Source organism: Scardinius erythrophthalmus (assembly GCF_964197995.2).
Source record: "Scardinius erythrophthalmus genome assembly, chromosome: 6".
Lineage (NCBI taxonomy): Eukaryota > Metazoa > Chordata > Actinopteri > Cypriniformes > Leuciscidae > Scardinius > Scardinius erythrophthalmus.
Genome location: NC_138226.1, coordinates 41965649 through 41990917, shown reverse-complemented (window position 1 = coordinate 41990917; position 25269 = coordinate 41965649). Strand labels below are relative to the sequence as shown.

Here is a 25269-nt window from a genome sequence, read left to right as displayed (position 1 = left end):
GTTACTTGTAACAAATGTAGTAATAAAGCACATTTTTGATTAATTTAGTTTTTGTCATCCCTGTATATATCCATTAAGTTAAATTTGAGAGCCAGTGTTTATTATTTTTAGTGTTTCCATAAAACTAACAAGTTTATAAAATAAAAGCAATTTTAATAATGAGCAATTTTAAAACCCCAGAAGCAGAAACAATGTCAATTATTTTCTTTTAATAAGTAGTTTGGCCATTACAATATACAGTAGTTTTATTCACAATCTGTTTCAAATAATAAATAAATAAATCCCCCGACTGTAATAATTCAAATGGTTTGGCAAAAACATCATAGTGTTTCATTCAACATTTCTTTCATATTAATTTACAAAAAAGCTGAGTAACACAGAGTTAAAGTTTTAGCATTGTAACAGTTTAAATGAAAACACCACAGTTTAAAAATAAAATATGGAACCATTACATTGTGCTCTGCTAATATATTAAAGAGCAGTCTTTAGTTTAGAAACAATAATACCTGCCAACTTTTGAGTTTAGCTTGGAGTGAGGGGGGAGGGTATATAATAAGTGTATTGTGATTGTCACTAACATTTTAGTAACTAAACTGAATTGTATTAGGTTTAGTGACAACATGTTACAATGTTTACATGGTACAATTTCTGGTAAGCTACGCTTTTTTATTATTTCAATTCAATTATTGTGATTTGATTTAATATTGACTCATTTGGATAAATATTAGGTAGGCTACACAAGATTATTTTTTCTCAAGAAAAAAACAACTCACCTAGAGAGCCCTGTCAGCTGGTAGTAGGCTATTATTTAAGGTTAAAAACAACTCAAATTAAATATAATGCATTTTTTTTATTATAATAACAACTTTATTTAATGATACAAGTAAAAATATAATAAATATGTAATATAGAACACATAATTAGCTAAATACTCTCTATAGCTATTTTTTTCTTGCCAACTATGTGCTAACTTATAGCATATATTATGTTTATTAAATGGCTTTCCTGAGGTAAATGTGACATAATTGTTCTCCAGCTATGTTATTGACCTCTTCACACTGATGAAAAACACTGATTGATCGATATTATGTATGAGGAATATACATTTCGGTAAGTTGTACTGTATCTTTCAGTGTTCATTCATGTTTTTTTACTATTATTAGCTAGTAGATATGATCGGTTCACGTCACATTTACAAGCGCCAAAACGGTATTTATTGTTTGAATTTCGTAATAAAATTGACAGAATCTGAGAGCTGAGTTTTTTATATCATAAAGTAACTTGCTCTGTTTAGTCTGTCGGTCTCCGTGGCCTCTTTGCTTCGCGATTTTTCTGTGCGTGTGAAAACTGCGTGTGTCTCACGGTGAATGCGTGAGAGTTGGCAGCTCTAGCAGAAAGAGAGGAAAACAGTCGAAAAAGAAAGAAGGCAGACCTCAACTAAAACAGCTGGAACTTCTGGAACTAAAACTTCTGTTTCGGTGGTGACTGGCAGCTCTGTTTGGTGTCTTGACTTCACACTCTTGATTGATAAAGTAAAAGTCCAAGTCCGCGACGACCGTTGTTTCTCTGGCGCTGCACTTCTTTGAATCGCGAACTTCAGTAGAGTCTATAAACTGATTGGCCGTAAAATGAACCAATCACAAGACATCTATAGGGGGGGCACCTGGGGTGGCCAATCGAATTTCAGGGGGGGGCGGTGCCCCCCCTGGCCACCACGTAGACCCGCCCCTGGGCTAGGTCTATGCTATATAGCTGCTATATACCGTTAAATGCAGGGGGGGGGGGGGGGGGGGGGCTTGTGAAATATTATTGAGCCGTCCACGTTTTACACCAGTACGTTACTATTCTGGAGAGATGATCTTGCCGTCTGTCTTTGAGGAGGAATATCAAAAACAAAACAAGGAAGTTCAGAAGAGGCGTGTCCACAAACTACTTTCGATCTGTAGTGTATATTAATGTTACAAATAAATATTCGTAGAAAGCATTTATATCTTCACCGGGAACACTACGTAGACTTCACTGAAGGTAATAACAAGACTGGACCGTAACTTATTATTGATATATTTTCTGACATGAAGCCTCGCAGTGACGAGATGAGTTTTGCTCACTTGCACGATCGATATTGTCATTGTTTTTCTAAACCGCGACTAGACGCGCAGCATAATATGTTTATTTTTATTTTATTATTACTATTTTTTTGAGTAGGGGAGAGCCGGGACGATTGAAACGCGGGACGGATGAGTGCAGGACAGTGGTGTGGTAAGTGAATTATTTCGTTCGGTAGTTTTTTTTTTTTTTTTTTGACTAACAAGTTGTATTATTGTTTCATGATACGGAAGGTGTATTAGTAGCTACTGCAACACATCCTTAAGTGTGCTTTGTGCAATATCAGAGTTTTTCTACATGGAGAGGCTGCAGACCACCATTGCATACACACAAAACATCGCCTGACGACACTTCCGACGCATAAGTTGTGATTTATAAAAACAAACTTGCAGTAGGGGTAAAATCTTCGCACCTGCACGCAAACTCAGACCCATGCGTATACGAACGTTTTGGAGATGGAGTAGTTTGGCGACATCTATGGTGAGCTGGAGTATCTCTTTTTGGTCACTAATCTAAAGAAAATTATACATATAGGCCTACATACATTATACACATATAGCTTATCTAACGGCAGATGAAGTAAAACTGTAAAACTTCATTATGAGTCATACATACAATAACAATAAATTCACAATAACAGTTTAAAAAATAAAATAATGATTTAAACTACGTTTTACTTCTGATATAAAAATTGATTAAATATGCCATTCTCATTAATGGTGTTAAACATTTAAACTACATGAAATCATTACTGAGAAGTTACAACATTTTTATATTCAATAAATAGAAATATTCGTTGTGGATGCAATGCTTTATAACACTTTTTCTGTGGCATGCTGTATTTTAATGTTTTAACCACAGAGATAATTGCTTATCATGATAATAACAGATTGTCTGAGAAAATAGTTTTGTGGAAATAATGCACAACAAGGTCTATCTGTTTCCATTCAAAATATAAATCAATTAAATACTATTTGGCCAGTGGAAAAGATTGAGAAAAACTTTATCTGAAATGTATTTTACACTATTTAATTTATTTATTCAAAAACAAGGCAAGGATAGGCAACTAAATGATTGTTATTAATGAAATGTGACATCCGTATCTCATACTTTCCTAATGTCTGGTACCGTTAAACAAGTTATCACATGGATGAATAATCATACGCAAATGATATGCAGATGAGGATATGCATAGTACAACTAGGCGTTGTATGCTCCATATATGGTTATTTTGGGGTGTACTTTAAAGGAGAACTCCGGTAAATTTTAACATTGAGCTCATTTTTTGGTAAATTTGGAGTGCTGTCAATACAGAGAACAACGACAAAAATCTGTGTTTCCTACACCATGTTATCCTCTTTTTAAAATTTGCACCCTGTTGACTTCAAGTCAACATCCTGTTTTCGGTCGAAGGCCATAGTAATCGATTGTCGAGTTCACGCGCATAGGTTTAGTTACCTATGATCACGCGCGTGAACTCGACAATCGATTACTATGGCCTTCGACCGAAAACAGGATGTAAATACAGGTATGTGCGCTGGCTGAAATAACATCATTTTTATTCATATCTTGCACATCTCCTGCAGTCAGATTAACCCGTGTTAACTCTGAAGGAATCACTCACATGACCTGTGCACTTGTAATGACACATCAAGGATGTTAAGAGGCTAAAAGCAGGTTTAAAACTTGCCCCATTGAAGTCAACAGGGTGCAAATTTTAAAAAGAGGATAACATGGTGTAGGAAACACAGATTTTTGTCGTTGTTCTCTGTATTGACAGCACTCCAAATTTACAAAAAAATTTGCTCAATGTTAAAATTGACCGGAGTTCTCCTTTAAGATATACTTTCGTTATTAATTTTTCTACATGCCACTTAATTTACTGCATACCAATAGTGTAATCTTTTACCATGGGTCACAAAAGCTCTCTTCAACCATCTCACACCACGTGCATTATGTTTCATTTCCTAGAGGACAACTTAAGACAGCTCTCTACAACACGTCATAGACACTTATGAGACACCATGAACCAAGACTCAGAGCGTAAGTAGTTACCACAGTAAAAGCAGAGATAGTCATATGAAAAAAAAGTCTGCATTACACTGATTAAAAGTGAAGTTGCCCAAAAAAGTACTTGCTACACTATAGAATATGCCGTTCTTGAATCTTATGAAATCACGTTCTCCCTTGTGAGCAGTTATCATGTTATAATCTCTCTACCAGGTGCTCGGTTTGTGGACGCCCACTGGGCGAAACTTGTCCAGAGAGTACAGATGGTGATGCCGATAGCGGATGAGCTGAAGTCCATTGACATGCTGGAATGGGAGCCGTACTGTGAGATCAAAGCAGCAAATACTAACCAGGAGAAAATGAGAGAGTTATATGAAGTGTTGCACTCTGGAGGAGACGAGGTTAAATCTGCCTTTTATTCTAGACTGGAACAGCATGAGCCATCTCTGCTCACAGACTTAGGTAAGAGCACACTAATTTTGGCTATTATACCACATGTGTCTAGACCTACAGTATATACTGAGATATGTACTGTTAAAATATGTACTTTTACAGGCATTGCAAAAATTGCAGAAGCTCTTGTAGAAACCTTAAATATTTTGTCTTAATTTTCCATCTTGTTAACTTATTTCTGTCAGGACCACTATCATCAAATACGATTGACAATTAGCATATGTTGTGGACTGGAGGTATGGTTCTGTGCTGGGCAAGAACTCCCAGTGCAGCGATGCAGCCTAGCATGGCAGGGTTCCCGCGGGGTCTTAAAAAAAGTCTAAAATTCGGAAATTTAAACTTAAGGCCTTAAAACGTCTTAAAAACGGCCAGATTTTCATCTGAGGTCTTAAATTTAATTTAGTCAGGTCTAAAAAAGGTTTTACCCTCGCTCATTTCCAGAAACGCTGGCCGCAGAAAGTTATTACAAAGTAGAAAGTTATTACAAGTAGCAAAAAAGTATCGAATCGTAGCTTACAAAGCGGAGCTCTAGAGCAGGGGTCTCCAACATGTCGCTCGTGAGCTACCAGTAGCTCGTGGCCTGATTTGAGGTCGCTCAGCAAGGGGCCTTTCACATATCGCGTCTTTTGCGTGCTCAAGTTCGTTATTTCAAATGTAGGCGTGCGGCAAGCGCGCTCATAATAGAAGCGATGCGGCTGTTTTTTCCAGGTGGAGCGAGATGAAAAAATCGCAACTTTTTTCCGCAAGCGCACCGCAGGTCATGTGACAAGAACCAACCAATCAGCTTCACCCTTTCCGTCTTCTCTGTAAATAAATCTTGAAGCAGAGCTACAGCAAGCGTTTATAGGTGGTGGAAATCCATTAGCTACTACAACAACCATAGATATATACATAATAAAGGCTAGATGTCTCGTCCGCGCTGCTGGCCAATGGAGGTCGACGTCCGCACCTGGCGGCCATCTTGCCACAGTCAGCTCGCTCACTCGTAACATTGTGTTTTAATGGTGCATGTACTTTTTAAATAACCATAACTTGCTAAATTTTCTACCGATTTTCAAACGGTTTGGTTTGTTATAAACGTCAGAGATGTAGATATGACACTGCATACTTATGAATAATTACAATATGATTTCCTTGTGAAAATAACATTGAACAGAACAGATAGGTGCAATGAATATACACACGCACAAGGTATTTATGTTATTTATGTTAAATCAATATATAGGCTACTAAAACTCAGTGTACAGAATGGCAACATGAGATACAGTATGTATATATATATATATATATATATACTTTTATAATATGAATATTACTATTATAATAAAATAATTTTAATTATGACATGTTTATTTTAACTTCTTCAGGGTTGGGCCATTTCTAGGCTGAAAAGAATTCTGCCTCTCCCACTGATGTAAAATTGCAGGGTAGCCGCTAAACTGTAACGTTAGCTGCTACTAGGTCTCACTCAAATCTTCTTGTTATTAGCCAGCTAGGCTAATAACTACAACCACATCCACAAAGATTGTAATTTAGACAAAAGATTAGTTGTCATAAAATCGTTATTGGTGTCAGTAAAACCTATACAATTGAACAGCTCGATTGTGGTCTCAGCCTTGATAACTTGCCCAAGTAGCCGTGATACACAACTATGGTGCACGATTAAGTCGTTTTTTCGAAAAGAAAAGCTGCAATGTCAACATGTTCAAGCATCCAGAATTATAGCCACATTAATAACGTTTGTAAGAAACCAAACCGTTTGTAAATCCGTCAAGATTTCAGCGAGATAAAGAGTATTTGTGTTTGTGCAGATCACTCACCTTACATCAGGTACCACAGAGAAAGCTTGCCTGTGACAAGATGGCCGCCGGTGATGACGTTAGAGACTCCGCCGTAAAACATCCAGCCTTTATTATGACGGTTTGGTTTCGTGATGTTCAGACATCACGGTTCGGTACGAGTTCGGTACAATGGAGGGAAAAGCAGAACAAAAATGTAGAAGGCTTGTCCATGTCTCAGGCTGTAGGCTACCACCAAAGGAAAATAAATTACTTAAGCCCTGTATTTTTTAAATAAGTTTTATTGATAAAGTAAAGGCATAGAACCAGTTTATTTGTAGTGCACTGACAATAGTTTTATATAATTAGTTTATTAATTAAATTAATAAAAAAGACAAAAAGACCTTGATATATGTTTGGTAATTGTACCTGAATGAATTGAAAATTAATTTGCTACATTTCAGATGAATATATTTGTTTTCCTTAAAAATGTAATTAACAGTAACTTAAACACTTTGCATTTTGAATGATGTCCTGTATAAACAAAATGACGGACGGAGTATGTTTTTATGTTTCCACTGTTCGATCGCGCCCGCGCCTCACACACGCACACAAATATAAGTAAACACTTTGCGACTTTTCGATCGTGCCCGTGCCTCTCTCTCTCTCTCTCTCTCTCTCTCTCTCGCTCTCTCTCGCTCTCTCTCTCTCTCTCTCTCTCTCTCTCTCTCTCTCTCTCTCTCTCACACACACACACAACATATTCCAGCATTGCAATCTTAACATCGCGCTTTCAGAGCTAAGGCGGGGCTACAGATTAGGTGTCCCTAAAGAACCCGCGTATCTAACAGTAGTTCCGCATTACATTAATTAATTTGCATGCGAGTTTTATTTATTTTTATACCGTGTATTCTCCGTGTAAATTTATGCACCGAACAGTGACGCCCGTACCGTTTCAGTTCAATACGAATACATGTACCGTTCCACCCCTATACATCATGCTTATTTAAATGATGTATACAGTTGTACAAAAAAATACATAATGTTCCATTTGAACTAAGATTACAATTTTAACACATAATGAAAATGTGCATGAGTTTCAGATGAATTTACAGGTTTCAATATTCATACTACTGTATGTTTGCTTATGACTCAGTAAAGCCCTGACATTCGGTTCTATTTATTTAATGAATCATAATGCGATCGTATTATTCAATGCACTATTATTATGTTTGAGACATAAACCACTGGTCGATGACCATAATGTTTGTATAAACTGTAGGTAACTGGTAAAATGTACATCTAGGTCATAAAAACTGTAATATTTTCTTCTCAGCCATGTCAAAAATTGTCCGTGAGCGAAATCTCCTCCCATCCATTGTCGGATTGGCCTTTCGCAAGGATTCCTGGGTAGTAAAAGTGTGTGGAGCCTGCATCTATGTGGGTTTCGTGGAAGAGGGTACAAAGGGGGCGCTGCTGAGCACACTTCAGATTGTTAAAATCCTGAATGGGACGAATGGAATTTTTATAAAGAATTATTTAAAGGCTGAAATATTTGAGGTTTATCTTTTTATAAAACCTTTTTTGTCAACTTTATTTGTACTTGTACATGTTAGTAGATTACATGTTGCAAGACACTTTTAAAATCTGGCCATTATTTTAATGTTTATGGAAACAAAAAGTGCACATTGATGGTAATTTTATTTGTTATTTGCTGGTTAATACGTTGTGTAGGTCTTAAATTTCAATCTTTATGATCTTAAAATGTCTTAAAAAGGTCTTAAATTTGACCTACTGAAACCTGCAAGAACCCTGCATGGATAAGAGCAGGGAGAGCAGCAATAACCCCCCTTAGGGTAAACAGAACAGAACCAACATGAATGTATTGCAGATGTCATTAATGTCAATATTTTAATGTACAACATAATTCAAGAATTTAGTCTGATTCAAAGGGGAATTAGAAGGCCAAATACAGACTGGCGAGAGGTGGAGCTGGGGATGGAGAAGGGCAATTTGCTCCTGATAAAAGCGATAGCTGTTGATAATACTGAAGGAGCTGATATATGAATAGAGTGATAGGCGTCGTATTCCTATAGGTAGACGTGGATCGGCTGAGAGTCTTTGCTTTTTGAACAGGAAGTAGAAAATTGCTCTACAAAATGCAAAAATAACTAATTTCCACTTATGGATAGACTTTATGAGTACTTTTAGTGTTTTCAATGATGTGCAGTCTGTACATATTTTTTCTCTTCTCAAAAAATGTGAATCACCAATACTGTTAGCTTAGGGCAGTTGTGGCACAAACCTTACATTGGCTGGTGATCTAATACATTTCTTCAGCAATAGACAGATAGACAGCGAGATAGATAGATAGATATGAAATGTTTGAAAATATATGTGAAATGCCTTAATCAATATATCAATTAATAAACGACTGAATGTATCAAGTGTGTCTAATGTTCTACAGGCTCCACAGGACATCACACACATTCCTCAAAAACACATTCCTCAGGTGACTGAATTATATAATAATATGTTTTAAATATTGCACTCCATCCACCTTGTAATTTAGTTGGTATTTGTCTGCTCTGGAATTTATTACAGTAATACATTTAAAAAAAAAAAAAAAAAAAAAAAATCTAACTCTTTGAACATTGACCTTTTCTACAGAAATCAGCTCAGTGATTCACAAATATATGAAGCGGATCTGCAGCGAGTATCAGTATGTGACTGAGTATAACTCACTGCCTGGTGAACATGTGCTGCTGTCTGAGCGCTTCACACAACCTCTGATCCTTCAGAAACATAGAGATGAAAAAGAGCGAGAAGAAGAGATCCGCTCCAGTGGAGAGAGCTTCCAGCAGGTCCTCAGCTCCAGGAGCAGTGGAGACTCTGTCCATCTCAGCTCTCTGTTCGACCCAGATGACCACGGGATCAGTCCTAGATCTGTGATACTGCAGGGAAATTCTGGAAACGGGAAATCTTTCACTGTGCAGAAGATCATGATGGACTGGGCATCTGGTGACCTCTACAAAGGGCGGTTTGATATTGTGTTCCACTTAAAGTGTAAAGAAATAAATCGCATTCCTGGCGAGAAGAGTTTGGTGGAGATCTTGAGTTGCAGTTGTAATTTATCATCACATGAGATCTCACAGATTTTACAGCAGTCGGCAGAGAAGGTGCTTGTGGTCATTGATGGATTTGATGAGCTGAAACTCACACAGGACATTATTGACACGTCAGCACACACTGATCTGCTTCAGAAAGCCCCACCTGTGGACACTCTTTGTGCCCTGCTGAGGGGTCGAATCCTGCCAGAGTCTCTCCTGCTGGTCTCCTCCAGATCTACAGCTGCGGACACACTCAGTAATCTGCTCAAAGGACCTCAGCGTTTCACTGAGATTGTGGGATTTTCAGAAAAGGGGGTGGAGGAGTACTTCCAGAAGTTTTTTCAAAATGAGGACCATTTCAGGGAGGCTTATACATATGTGAAGGCAAATGAAACCCTCATCACTGCCTGCTCAATCCCTGTCGTCTGCTGGATCATCTGCACAACTATCCAGGAGCGATTCAAATATGGTGCAAATAAGACAAGCGGACTGGAAACCACCACCTCCATCTACGTGGACTTTGTGTGCACTCTTCTGGAGCATCACTGCCAGGGTTTGAGTCAGTCCGTCCCGACCCTGCTGAGGAGTCTGGGTCAGCTGGCAGAGAGAGGGATGCAGGAACAGCAAGTCCTGCTGGATGAGAAAAGTGTGAATGAAACCATTTCAGACCCTGCTGGAAAAACATTCTTGTGCAAGTTCCTGTTTAAGAGAAGAATCTACCAGGAGACGATGTTCAGTTTCATGCATCTCAGCTTTCAGGAGTTCTTCACTGCTCTGTACTATGTCCTTCTGGATGAAGAAGAGTCCCTGGGAAAACTTACAAGGTCACTTTCAATGGATAGTTCCTCAAAACCACGTTTTGCAGCTGTGGTGCAATTTGCATTTGGTTTGTTGAATAAGGATGTGAGACTCACACTTAAAAAACATGGTCTGTTCATTCATCCAGAAACACAGGCTGATCTGAAAGAATGGATTTTGGAAAAGTCCTCGTCTTCGGAAGCAGTATGTTTTGTTCTTCACTGTCTCTATGAACTTCATGAAGAAGACTTTGTGAAAGAAGTAATGGAATCCTGGAAAATGATTAATCTATGTAGTGAATTCCTCAGAAGAACAGACGTCTGTGCCCTGTTGTTCTGCTCTCAGTGCTGTCAGAGCATTGAAGAAATTTCTAGTTTGTTTTTAACATCAGAACATTTTTCAATGATTTTGCCTGAACTTCACAAGTTTAAAAAAGCAAGGTAAATGCGTTGGTCTAAAACAGATATTTGGTGGCTGTAATTTATATCTAATCTCTAATCTGCTGTTGCAAGTTAAATTTAATTAGTCTGTACAGTGATGTTCTGGATTTTATTTTGAAGCTTGGCTATAATAGATCCATCAGACTCTGATCTCGGTAAACTGATCAACGCTACGAGAGTACAGACCCTGAGCTCACTGAGGTAATGTTTTAAAATATATTTTATACATTTGATGTGTTTTATGCACACGTGCTATCATCCTTTAATGTGCTTTTGTTTAACTTTTAGTTCATGTATATATTTTTTTCTGTGCTTTGGTTTGCAGTGTTTGTGTAGACACCTGGCAATTGAATCCTTGCCACCTACTCAATCTGTCAATCCACAAAGAGCCGTCCAGGTGAAGAACAAGTGAATTGTTTCTTTCTATATATATATATATTTTGTTTAACCAATTATATCATCATCTTGTTCTCCCGTTTATCTGGAATATTTGGTCTCCACAATCTAATAGATTATAATTCTAATAGTAATAATGCAACTAAATTGGTCACCATTAATCATAATTAAAAATAAAAAAAAATAGAGACAACAACTTGAATCTTTTTTAAATTCTTTTTTTAATAGTATCTGCATAGAGATTGGCCTGCTTCACTATCCGGATTTGGAATCATTCAGTCTCACCTTTCCACACTCAGAGATAATCAATAACAACTGGACCAGACTTTTTCAGACAATTCACCAAAGGGATTCAGAAGCATTACTGTTATTTCTCTATTCCTTCTCTATCCTGAACAAGATGGTAATGAGAGTGAAGTGTCTAACTAAGAGGTTGTCTGTCTGGACCCTCCAGATGACCCAGAACTGCCCCAGTCTAACCGAACTCACGTGAGAAACATCTGGAATCACCTCTGTCCTGTTTCTATGTGAATTTGCCTGTTGATGAGAACTGTGTCTAATATTCAAAGGAAAATTCTGTCATCATTTACTCATGTTGTTCCAAAACTGTTTTCTTCTGAGGAACACAACAGAAGTAATTTTAAAGAATGCTTGTGTAACACAGTTTCAGATCCCATGGACTTCCACTGTTTGGACAAGAAATGCAATGAATCAAAACTGTTTTTTACCAGCATTATTCAAAATATCTTCTTCTGTGTTCTGCAGAAGAAAGAAAGACACAGATATGAATGACATGGCAGAGTTTAATTTTATTATTATATTAATTTATTATTATTATTTTATTATTTGTATTTATTTATCTTGGCAGTTTAGCTCTTGCTATATCAGATAACCTTACAAAGCAAAAGAAACCACCCATCTGTAGTTCATGGCCTTCATCCAATTAAATTGTAATGGAATTGTTTAAATGAATGTGTAATAAGCAAATGTGAAGAATGCATTATCAATCTTAATCATTTTATCTGTATAATGTATTTCCACATCTAGGGTAGATGCTGAGTACTTATTAGAGGAGGATGGAATTGAGATCTTGAAGAGCTCAAACACAAGACCAAGTTGTGTGATGACATTTATCGGGTTTGTATTGGTTTATCATTATATAGATTTTGCATGCAATTAAAGGAGAGTACAGCTTACAAGCTTTAAAAAGGAGACAAAATCACCATAAAAGAACGACTTTTGAGGCATATTCCATGTTTTCTGAAGTCACATAATATTTTTTTGTTTTATTAAGTTAAGTTTAATTAAGTTTGAGAATTGTTATTCATACATTAAGTTTTCTTTACATCCACCCTAGATCTCGTAGTTCATTAACAATTCAATAACAACTTAAATGTTATAACAATAATTAAAAGCAAATATCAGATTTGTTAAAGACTCTGTACTGATGCTGTGCTTTGTGCTTTCTGATTATGAAGGTTCATTTGCAATAACCCGGTTCAAAAATGCACATATGTTGATTTCGGCCTCTTCTCCGCCTTCAATGAACGGTCTGACTGCAACCAGAAGGTGAAGATTCTTCTGAATGATCAGGGCTTTTCTATGGAGACTGTTAGAAAGTAAGTTAAGACTGAGATTAACACTAAGAAAGCACCAATAAAAAATGAGAACTGTAATATGACCTGAGCCAGTAACACAAAAGTTTTCTTATGATTTATACAATTTAAATTGAACATTGCATACTAAATGTTGATCCTATCCTACAGGTCAGCTTGTTCATATTTCTCTGTCATGATTTATCTCTTGTCTCTCCATTTCTAAGGCCCTTGTTTTCCGAACCAAAGAGGAGAAAACGGGACTAATGGTACAGCATTACAAATAAGAGAAAACTGCAAAAGCAGCATCGTTATCTGGAGCTGTGGAAGTGAATAAAGACACCAAACAACTCTAAACTCATTTACATGCATTGTAATCATAATAGTCGTGAGTCAACTTGTTTGTATAGATTTTTCCAAGCGTCTTTACAGAGTTTTATGATGTTGATGCTTTGACTAAATATATTACTTTAGAGCAGAATGATTTTTTAGAGTGATGTTTATTTGCATTTGACATTTGCTTCATATAGATCATATGACAGTGATTGTATTAAATTAAATTATATATAGTTGTTGGGGTTGTTCATTTATGCTGTGATTTTAAATTGTAAAGGTTTTGTACAATTTATAAAATGTTGGTGTACTAACAAGCCTATTTACTAATTGATGATGTTTATTACTGCTAACACACACACACACACACACACGCGCGCACTAATAAATATCAATTTAAGAAAAGCCATAATACATAATAGGCTACTAAAAATATTTAGTCCCCGTGTGCCAGCCAAAGGCCACTGTGAAAAACGTAATAATTTAATTTTGATTGCTGGAATGTTAAACTTCTCATTGATGTGTTTGGTGTAAACTTATGTCTTGTATAAATGTGATGGTTTTATATAGTTTGTCGGCTAAGAGTCGAAAAGTCTGTATTATTCCTCCATGTGTAAAATAAAATATGAAAAAAATAAAATAATTCTGAGTGGTAATGACAGTTAAATTTGTCAATGAATTAAAACCTGTCATTTACTTACTGTAAAAACTGTTACTTAGATTCAACAAAAAAAAATTAAGGCAACATTTTCCAACTACTTGTTGCAAGTTTAGTGAACTAACTGATATTTTGAGTAAGGACAACTTAATAATGTGCATTTCAATGTATGCAAAAATATTAAGTAGCATTTTCAGAAAAAAAAAACAATAAATTGAGTACAATCAATGTAAAACATATCAGCATATTATACACATTAGACTTAATTAAAATAGGTAACATTTAAATGAAAAAATACTAGTTAATGTCTTCTGATTTATTAATTTTGACCAATTTGCCCTTTCTTTGTTTTGGAACGGCTTCAAATAATTAGGTGCTACTATGTCAATTTCCAACATTTATTAAATCATTGCAGCTTATAAACTGCTGGTTAGTAAAACACATTTACAGTACAGTGTGTACATAATATTGAAACATTTTAACACTTACATTACAGTTCACAAGCATGATCATCTCCTCAACTTAAAAAGTACAGCTTAGCATAATACCTTTACAGCGTGTGTAAATATTTTTAAACATCTTTAGTTAAACATCTCACTGATCCCACTAACTGACCAGTTTTTAAAGTGCAGCTTCACAGCAGGGCTATTTTGTGTGTATAAAATATAAACTTTTTTTCACACCAGAAAGTATGACCTGCAGCACAGTATAAAACATGACAAGGACAAACCATTATAACATCCTGAAAAATTCAATGTTATGTCCAATGTATAATGATGTTGAACAGACAAAGAAAACAGATGTTCACAAGTGCAGAGTGACAGTCTGTCATGTCTGAGTGCCTAGACAAGGAGCTTGTTTTTCAGAGTCATGAACTTGGGGCTTGGTTTTGGGCACAGTGTGTCAAGTCCCATGAAAAGTCTTTGAAACACCTCAAATGTTTTTGAAACCTTGGATGGATACTCGAGATTAAGTGCATATGTCAACCCAAGCAGCATGCTTTGGCCAGATTTCCAAGATTGGTAAGGACTGGTATTCCCTCAATGATGATTCCTACTGCATCTGGCTCACGGCAGACATAGATGCTCATATCCTTCTTTTTCAGGTTCTCATGAACAGTGGTCTCTGCAGCCCCCTTTGAGATAAAAATGAAGTATTTAAGACAAACAATCTCATTTGTTGATGGAAAACAAACATGTGTTCAAAAAAATCCTCTTCATTGTAAAATCCAGGGTTTTGACACAAAATGCAGGTAAATGAAAGACTTACTTGTGGTGAATTAAGGGATTTAGCTTCTGGGTGGTACAGGGTTCTTGCAGGTTTCAGTTTGTTACATTTAAGACCTTTTAAGACCATTATGTGTGAAGTTTAAGAACAACACGACACATAAATAGAAACATTAGAATGATCCCAGAAATTCTTAAACATTCTAGTTTTTATTGATACACTTAGAGGAAAATATCAAAGAAACTCAGCAACTCATAAAACAGATGAAAATACTGAACTTCTGATATCCATATTCCCAACACAACACTAGTACATACAACCTAACCCTACATATGTCAAACCGAACTTCATCCCCTTTAGCATCAATCTCAGTTTCAAGGGCTTCCAGTTCTGCAAGTTTTTCTTTGTGTGCCCTTCTCAGGGCATTGGACTTTGAGAGAAGCTGAGCCATCTTGGAGCCTGCCGTGCCCTCAGCTTGTTCTGCTAGTGTATCTGCCTCCCTGACAAGACAGGCAGACACATCTTCTAAGTTTGTCTTTCTTTTCTTAAGGTCCACCAGACACTGCTCAGCCAGCTTTCTTTTCTGACTCTGAGATTCCTTTTCTTTTCTGATGCGCTCTTGATCAAGAAAGAGTCTGTATTTTGACCGGGCTGCACCCACAGATGCCATAAGTTCCTTGGTAAGGGGGACCTGAGTGACATCCCCATGCATTGTAACAAAGTCACATATGAGCCTTTGTGCAACAATTGTGTCCTGTTGCATGTTTTCGGTCTCCACCTCCTTGTTGATAGAAAATTCCCTTTCAACAGTGGCCTGGCCATGTGAAAGGAGCAGTAACTTCTGGCAAAAACCCCAAGCAGCAGGGTATAGGGACCTCTTAATCTCTCATGCAAGAAGGTGTCTAAGCGTCTCTCAAATGGCTGGAAGGCAAGGAATTCTTCATTTCTTCATGCCTCAGCAGACAGAAACGATTCAAACTGCTGGACAATGGCATCCCCTACAAAAAAGTGAGAGAAAATAAGTCAGTCAAATATGCATAGTCGTGACTGAAAAATATTGGCACTCCTTTCTTTTTTCTCTCTGCATTTTTGTATTGTTCCAACGCACATAAAGGAAACGTGTATACTAAAACCTGTATACCTGTGTAAGGTACAAACACTATCTCTAGATAGATAGATAGATAGATAGATACTTTATTGATCCCCAAGGGGAAATTCAGGATTCTCTAAATGTCTACAACAAAAACCTGTATAAAATTATGAAACTTATTCAGTGTATCTAAGCCACTGCACACAGAACAGGTACAGGACCATCAGAAGGGGGAATGACAAAAGAGAAACATTCATGCTAAACCAATACCCTGATAGGACATTGGAAAGTGTCAATTGTTAGAGCAAATGTCTGCAACTAATGGTCTGAATAAAGCCCAATAAAAAAATCTAAGGATTGTTGAGCATGGTATTCAATCTTTGGTTCATAACCCCTTCCAAACCATTCCTACCAGCAGGTACACCTCCTGTCAGCTGCTTGTTCTTCAGGAATGTCTGGACAAGAGCCTTCATCTGATTTTTGCATCTGTCTGGGTCCCTGAACATGAGAGATGGGTCCAGACACTCCATCTGCCTAACTGTACCATATTTCAATGGGCTCTTCTCCAGTGCTTTTCTGACAATGTTTGAGAGGCCCTGCATACAATCCCTCCTAAATTCAAGGATCCTTAGTTCTGCACTTTTACTGTCCTGGGCTGGGTTTCCCGAAACCTTCTTAACGCTACGTCGTTCTTAAGTTACACCTTAAGCTGTACCTTATCGTTAATACCTGTTTCCCGAAACGTTCTTAGTTAAGTATACCTTCTGTAAGTCACACTTTCGTAAGGTTGGTCTGGACCACTCTTAGCTTCACCTTATCACTGTTGCAGGTCTATATGAATATAATTCAGAAGTTTTAATACACCCAGACAGTGTTCAGTTAGGCTAATTCAAGTGTTTTCATGCAAAGAATAAAATTGTCATTACACTGATTGTTAATAGAATTTTAATTATATTATTATATATAATACATTTTTTATACATTTATTTGAATTAAAGAGCGCTTTTAAATGCCAGTGAAAGCATAGGCTACTGTCAGTTAAGTCCTATTCGGACGCTGATATTGTTTCTCATGGGCTCGTAGTAAGTGAGTTATTTTAGTGCCGTCCAATATCAGTGTTTTTCTCATCCAACCCGCGTAAAAATCCCAGGGCAAATTAGTACCTACTGTTTTTTGACAAACAGGTCGTACGTTAATTTAATTGCCGTCTGAATCCACATCTCCGAGTTTACAAGAGATTCAAAATCCACTGTTTAAATCCTTTTTGATCACTGCCGAGCACCGTACGTATGACGTACACTTTTATTACTGAAATGCTTTAAAGTATTTACAAGAACAATATTTCATCACAGCTCCATCTCAGTGAACAAAAATAGGAAAGATAAGAAAGTACATAAATAATTTAAATGGTTATTATGGCAGCAATATATGATACAATTTTAAAATATGTCGGCAAGGCTATTATAGGCTATTATAGTTTTTTTATATATATAATATCCCATGAGTCCTAATAAATGTAATTTAAACTATTTCTGAAGTGCTTATTTTATAAAGAACACCGCTTTCTCACATAAACAGCCCCTGCACGAGAGAATAATTGATTCTCGAGCGATCGATATCAACTAATTCAGCACCATCGCCGCGGACAGCGCCGGTTAACGTCGCACGTAAGAAGGTATATCTTAAGCAGCTTCCTATAGTTCGGGGAACACGCCTAGAAATGGTATACCTTCAGTTAAGTTATACCTTAAGAGTTTTCGTAGCGCGCTAAGAGACAACGTTATCGGGAAACTCAGCCCTGGACAATAAAACAATACATGTCAGTGATATCAAAATGTAGTTTTAAGTACCACATGGCATGAAGTAAGGGTGTCATGATTTCGATTTTAAATCGAAATCGATCGAAGTTAATGCTCAATCTCGATTATCGAATCAAAAAATGGAATCGTCGATGCTGTCACGCCCCCATGTCACGTCAGCTCGGCTTGCCAAGCGAAAAAAACAAAAAAAAAAACACAAGTGTTGAAGTGGTGCGAGACGGGCTGCCAACTCTCATGCATTTATGGAACTTTTCACACGCTCTCACGAACAGAAAAATCGCGAAGCAAGGAGGACACGGAGACCAAAAATCTCAGCTCTCAGATTCTGTCAATTTTATTACGAAATTCAAACAATAAATACCGTTTTGGCGCTTGTAAATGTTACGTGACAGATCCCTAGCGCACGTGAAGATGCGATGATCGATCTATAGCTAATAGTAAAGAAAAACATGAACACTGTTAAAAGATACAGTAGCCTACAGCTTACCGAAATGTATATTCCTTATACATAATATCGATCAATCAGTGTTTTTCATCAGCGTGAAGAGATCAGTGACATAGCTGGAGAACAATTATGTCACATTTACCTCAGGAAAGCCATTTAGCCTAATGACCATAATAGGCTATAGCACGTAGTTGGCAAGAAAAAAATAGCTATAGAGAGCATTTTGCTAAATATGTGTTCTGTATTACATATTATATTTTTTACTTATATCATTAAATAAAGTTATTATAATAATAAAAAAACGCATTATATTTAATTAATTTAAACCTTAAATAATAGCCTACTGCCAGCTGATAGGGCTCTCTGTATGTTTACAGCATTAGGTGAGTTTTTTTTTTTTTAAGACAAATTAAGCCTATCTTGTGTAGCCTACCTAATATTTATCCAAATAAGTCAATATTAAATCAAATCACAATAATTGAATTGAACTGAAATAATAAAAAAGCGTAGCTTACCAGAAATTGTACCATGTAAACATTGTAACATGTTGTCACTAAACCTAATAAAATTCAGTTTAGTTACTAAAATGTTAGTGACAATCACAATACACTTACTGTGATGCAATTTTTTTACAATCAAACAAATCGAGAATCGAATCGAACCGTGACTTTAGAATCGAAAATGTAATCCAATCGAGGATTTGGAGAATCGTGACACCCTTAGCATGAAGTCATAGCATAGGCCAATTATGTGACTTTATGCAATGGGGTCATACAATTTCTTATTTGCTGTGATTGGGATGTCTCAGTAGAATCATACTTGCTTCACATGATCTATGTGAACCTACACTTCATTATGGGGAAATCACCATCCAAAATACATTGCTTTAAAGGAGAAAGCAGGCAAAAACATAGGTTCAATATTGTCTGAACGCATGCACAACCTTGGAAATGCACAGCATATCAAACCATTGGTTTGAACCACCACAAAAACTAGTTGAGGATAAATTCGTTAAAATTGGGCGATTCCAGTGTTATGGACGTGACATTTGTAGTCAAAACTTGAAATATAAATTCTCAGAAAATGCATTTAATACCAATATTTTGAAACGTCTGAAAGGAGTCAAGACATTAGAAAAATATCAGTCTACACATGCGTTTTATATTTAATATGAGGGAAATACACATGTGACGTGACACAAAAAATCTTTAAAGGGTAACTAAACCCTAAACCAACTTTTTTTAGTTAATGATCTGTAAGAATGGGGCTTTATTAGTGCTGTTCATTGATTCAAGTAACTTTTTTGACATTTGGGTATAAAGTGTTTTAATTCTACAATATATGGTGTAAAAACGTCTGAGTGCTGCCCTCTTCAGGTTAAACGGTGGCTACTGCAGTCGAATTTTCCTATTGGATGTTGCAGTACTGCGTGACATAAGCAGGTTCCAGCTCACCACGCCCTCCCTTGGTACGAGCTACCACGCCCTTGGATGAGCTAGCGTAGATTTATCTGTATTTAGTACAGTGGTAGGTGTAGTACAGTCTATGGTGTAGTGTTGCTGGGTGCAACAGCACTGCTGGACTGCATAGCTTTCCAGCAGACTTGGAAATTAGGCGCCAGTGTTTGCATGCACTTGGCCTGGAAGACCGTGAGTGTAAAACCTGCATTTTACGCGGAATTGCTTTTCCAACGCAATAGGCTCTATGCAGCGGGGATTGTGACGTGTTTCCGACTACACTCTCTACTGGGCTAACAGTTTCCGGTTCCGTATTTACATCTGATGGTTAGCGCGATACTTACCAGCGACAAACATTTCTGGTTGTTCTCTTATATCTAGTTTTTGGCAGCTTAACCATGGAGAAAAAGGTTTTCCGATACCAAAAGCTAATGCGACCTAGATCGGAACATTGTTGTGTGCCGTTGTGCGTTGTGTTGGCAAGATACAACTCGACTGTGAGTTTCCATTCATTTCCAGTGGAAGAGGATCTCAGAAAAAAGTGGATCGCGCAGATCAGGAGAGATGAATTCCAAGTCAACAAAAACACAAAGGTGTGTAGCGTTCATTTCAGACATGATGACTTTATGGAAGGGGCTCGTCTGAAACGTCTGAAAAAGGGTGTTTTCCCTACACTGTTTGAGTGGAACCGTCAGGAGCAGCCGCCGAGGTTGAGTGTTTGGGAACGTCGAGAGAGACCGCTGACCCCTGATCCTGACTCGGACGTAGACCAAGAAGATATGGACTTTGATGTGGAGAGGACTGGACATGATTATTGTTCAGTTCCCGAAGCTGCAGCTGTGGACATGGTTCTACATGAAAACGAGGAGTTAAAAAGGGAGATAGAAGATGTACGGAAGCAGTTGGAGCAAACAAAGATCACACACCGCTTTGGTCTCAGGAGATTTGCTGGGTCCGATGAGGACATACGCTTTTATACAAGGTAAGATTATATTGCCTGTGGTAAGCATTTGTAATAGCGTTGCCACTGTCCTGAAAACACTAGTCCACGTTTCTGATAAATATGATTGGAATTATATACGCTAGCTACACGTAGCCTAGGCAGCCTAAAAGTAGGCTACACTGACCAAAATAATAACAACAACAACGTAGACTAACATAATTATAAGTATGAACACCAGCTGGTGAAACGATTAATCGTGATTAATCACATCAAAAAAAAAAAGTTTGTGTGTACATACACATGCATGTATATATTTAAGAAATAATTGCTTAAATATATTGTGTGTATATATGAAGAGTTCAGATGCAAAAGCCTCTAAGCTGAAATTTTCTTCTAGAATGATAATTTTTTATAAAGCTTGTATATTTAAGTTCAATAATTTCACTTAAATGGCAATGCAAATTACCTATTAATTGTCATTTAAGTGAAATTACTTAACTTAAATATGCAAGCTTTATAAAAAATTATCATTCTAGAAGAAAATTTCAGATGGCACTTAGAGGCTTTTGCATCTGAACTCTTCATATATATATATATATATATAATTTTAATTATATATAAATATAAATATTTTATATATAAATAACACATTTTTCTTAAAAATATACATACGTGTGTGTGTTTTTATATATACTAAATAATTATACACAGTACACACACATATATTATGTGTACACAAACATTTATTTTGGATGCGATTAATCGTTTCACAGCCCTAAACAGCAACCAGAGTTATTTTAATCATACATACCAAATTCCATAATTGTCATGACTCAATATTGCAAGATTGTAGTTCAGCATTCCTATTTTCTAAACTTTAAACTTACTACAAAGCTATGTATAAGTATTTTATGCCATGTGAGAACCAATGCACGTTTCTTTCTTGACAGATTTGCAACATACAACCACCTGATGGCCTTCTGGGAACTGATTGAACCGGCAACTCACAGGATGATTCGTGTCACCAACTCCAAAGTCTTCAAGGAGCCTGGAAACACTCGGGCACTTCCTGCAATAGATGAGTTCTTCCTGTTCTTGATGCATCTTGCTTTGGGCCTCAAGCAAAGGGACCTTGGTCATCAGTTTCAAGTACATCAGACCACTGTAAGCCGCATCGTAACAACCTGGGCCAACTTCCTGTATTTTGTCCTGGGGTCAGTGTGCATTTGGATGCCAAAAGAGAAAGTACGAGCCCATCTGCCAGAAGAATTCCATCAATTTCGAGACACACAGGTTATCCTGGATTGTACAGAGATCCGCTGCCAAACACCTTCCTCTTTGCTACTACAAAGTGAGGTCTTTTCAAATTACAAGTCTCACTGCACCTTCAAAGCTTTAGTAGGAATGGCACCTCATGGTGCAATAGCATTTGTTTCTGCACTGTATGCAGGGTCTATTAGTGACCGGGAGCTGTTCAAACAGTCAGGGATCATTAACCTTCTTACCCCTGACATGGCCATCATGGTGGATAAGGGCTTCTTAATTGATAGCCTAGTGCCATGTAAAATCCACCGGCCTGTTTTCCTGACCAATGGAAAACAAATGTCAGCTGATGAAGTGACACACACTCAGTCTGTGGCTAGGCTCAGGGTACATGTTGAACGTCTTATCCGTCGTGTTAAAGAGCATAAGTTGTTTGACACCGTCATCCCCTTGTCCATTTCTGGTAGCATAAACCAACTGTTCACAGTGGCATGTTTGCTTGTGAACTACCAATGTGGACCACTTGTCAAGGAATGGAGCCATTGAGTCTAAAAACTCTCATCCTTGGTGATATGCTAAGGTTTGTATAAATATTGTACATATACTTTTGTAAATACTATGGATTTCACACTGTTCTGTATTCATACCTCTGATCAACAGACAAAACTAAGACAGTGTTTCCTTATACATATCTTATTATAATTTCATAATACAGAACACAAAAATAACCATAAGAATTGAGAGATATATGTATATACATGTGTAATGTAATATAATAGATATGATATATTAGATATATATTGTATAAAAATAATATATATATATAATGCTGTACAAAGATAATGTGTATATATATATATATATATATATATATATATATATATATATATATATATATATATATATATATATATATATATATATAATGCTGTACAAAGATAATGTATATATACTGTAATATAATAGATAGTGTTGTAAAGTTTTTCTTTCTTCAAAGCAGAGACCAGTGAGACAGTTGGGATTGCGTTCAACGGAAGTTATTCTTTATTGAGAACTCCGCCGTACGTTGCTGTAGAAACTTCCAACATGATCTAACTCTAATACAGTATGCATTGTAGTTATATACATTCCAAGGGGGAGGGATTACATAGAGGTGGAGACTCTGAACAAAGCATGCAAATGAGTATACAGGTTAAGGTAACACCCTAGACTGAGGGTCTATTCAATCCTGATTCAATCAGCATAAGGCTCTAAGGGCCATTTGGGTCCAAAAGCCATTTGCAGAACAAAAGGTGAGGTTCTCAGTGTGCTAATCCCATCAGTTCTGAGTGATACTGGGACTCAAAGAGCCATTAAAGACAATAAAGAGAAAACAGGAAAGGCAACTTTGCTGAGCATAATCATTATCTTACCCTTAAACACTAAATACAATATTCTTTACCGTGATGTTATGTAAGGAAGCATATCTGAAAACATATTCTTAAATTTTAACCCTTCAATAGGTATATTATATTGTGTATATAGTGTATAAATATAGTGTATGTGTATGTATGTAAATATTGTTTAGTGTAAATAACTATGAATAATACAATAAATATAATGCTGTATAAAGATATGTATATATACATGTGTATTGTAATATAATAAATATAGATTGTTATATGTATTGTATAAATATATGTACATGAGTGTATATGTAAATCATTTTAATAAGAATAATACAATAAATATAGAATACCATAAATATAATACTGTACAATAATTTCAGAGTAATTGAATGGACCACCAGTGGTATGTGGCCACACTCACACTTAACACAGTCATTAAATGAAGCAACATCTGAAATCTGAAATGACTTAAACACGCAAACACTTCAGAAGGTAGTGGTAAAAAGTAGGTAGTGGTAAAAAAAAAAAAGATCTCCTCGGTCTCTAATGGTACGCATTACATCTACATTTTTGTGTATGCGTTCAACAAGCATGTCCTCCTGCGCACATACCACGAAATCGCACCACTCCAAACCTGTTAGGAGGATCTGACCTTGTACTTGCCAATAGTACTTGTGCTGCCTCCTAAGCTGCAGAGAGCCACCAGACATTTTCAGGTAGGGACAGTCAACGTAACTCTTGATGTTGGGGCACTTAATTTCCAGCAGGCCGAATGGTGGGTTTTCAGAAGGATCAAACACGACTCCATCGGGGGAGCACCCCAGCCATGGAGCATCAGGGTGTATAATGAACCCGCAGGGTGAATAGTTGACATTTTTTAAACTGCAGTTCTCTGTCACGGCAACTGGCTCCATATCGATTCCTCTCCTCATGTCCTTCGTCATGACGGTCCCCCTCAGAATTCTGTGTGCCAGATTTTCAGCTGATGTATGACAGCGAACATGGCATGCCTCGAGAAAGCGTGTAGATGTAACTCGCATCTTTCTCAGTCGATGCCATTCCTGGCATGAGCTCTGCTCCCGTGTTGCAGCTTCAATCCTGTGGGCCATGTGGAATGACACCTGTAGCGATTTTATATATACATGTTCCTCCTCTGATAACACATGGGCGCATGTGGTTGGCTCAAGCCTATAGCCTTGGATGGGAAGGGAAGGTTGGGCAGGGGCATCTGGGATGTTGATGATTTCCCGCATTTCTGGTGGTTTTTGCTGAAATGACAGCACATATAGTCTCACCTCACACAAACAGAGGTAGAATTTTGGGGTTTGCGGACCTCCATGTCTCCCACCGGACCTGGCCTAACACCCTGACAGCAATGACACATTTTGACATGGCATCACAATAGTTGCATGGTACAATTCACATGACAGACAGATGACTTACCAAGGTCCTTGGCTTATGCCAGGTCTGCTCAGTTTCTGTGCAACTGTGCACTGGGGGTACAGCAGGGAGGCCTAATTGTGAAAAGTGTGCTGTTTGATATAGTAGTGCAACCAAATGGTTGCATAAGGCACACCCCGCCACACAGGAGCAGTGGGTGCTCACCAAAATGACAGGTTTCAAGTCTTTTAACACCATCTAGGGAGAAATAGAAGCTTAGATGAGAAATACCTCTTAAGAGATAAACTGTTAACAAGAAAAATATAACTAATAAAAGCATACGGTTGTATTGACTTGGTAAAGTTGTTTTTATATTCGCACATTCACGCTTAAAATGTTTTCCCCGCTTGGCAATTTTTTACTTTTTAGGAAAACTTGACTATGTGACATGGCGCTGTCCATGTATGTGGTACTGAAGGTCCTACCTGTAATGATCCTCCGAATGTACAAAATACATTGATCTCTATATGCGCAGGCGGCTGAGAGACGGATCCGAAGGGACCAATCAGTAAATCAAAA

The 25269-nt window shown here is 37.2% G+C and overlaps 1 protein-coding gene across 1 annotated transcript; it reads left to right on the top strand.

Moving 5' to 3' along the window:
- Positions 1 to 4130: 4130 nt before the first annotated feature.
- On the top strand, positions 4131 to 12953 carry LOC308691855 (NACHT, LRR and PYD domains-containing protein 1 homolog; the record flags this gene model as incomplete). The annotated part of the gene is made up of 6 exons (XM_081367419.1): positions 4131 to 4149; positions 4330 to 4578; positions 8815 to 8859; positions 9018 to 10281; positions 12570 to 12710; positions 12914 to 12953. 6 exons carry the CDS (start codon positions 4131 to 4133, stop codon positions 12951 to 12953), a joined length of 1758 nt encoding a protein of 585 aa, XP_081223545.1.
- Between the last annotated feature and the right edge of the window lie 12316 nt (positions 12954 to 25269).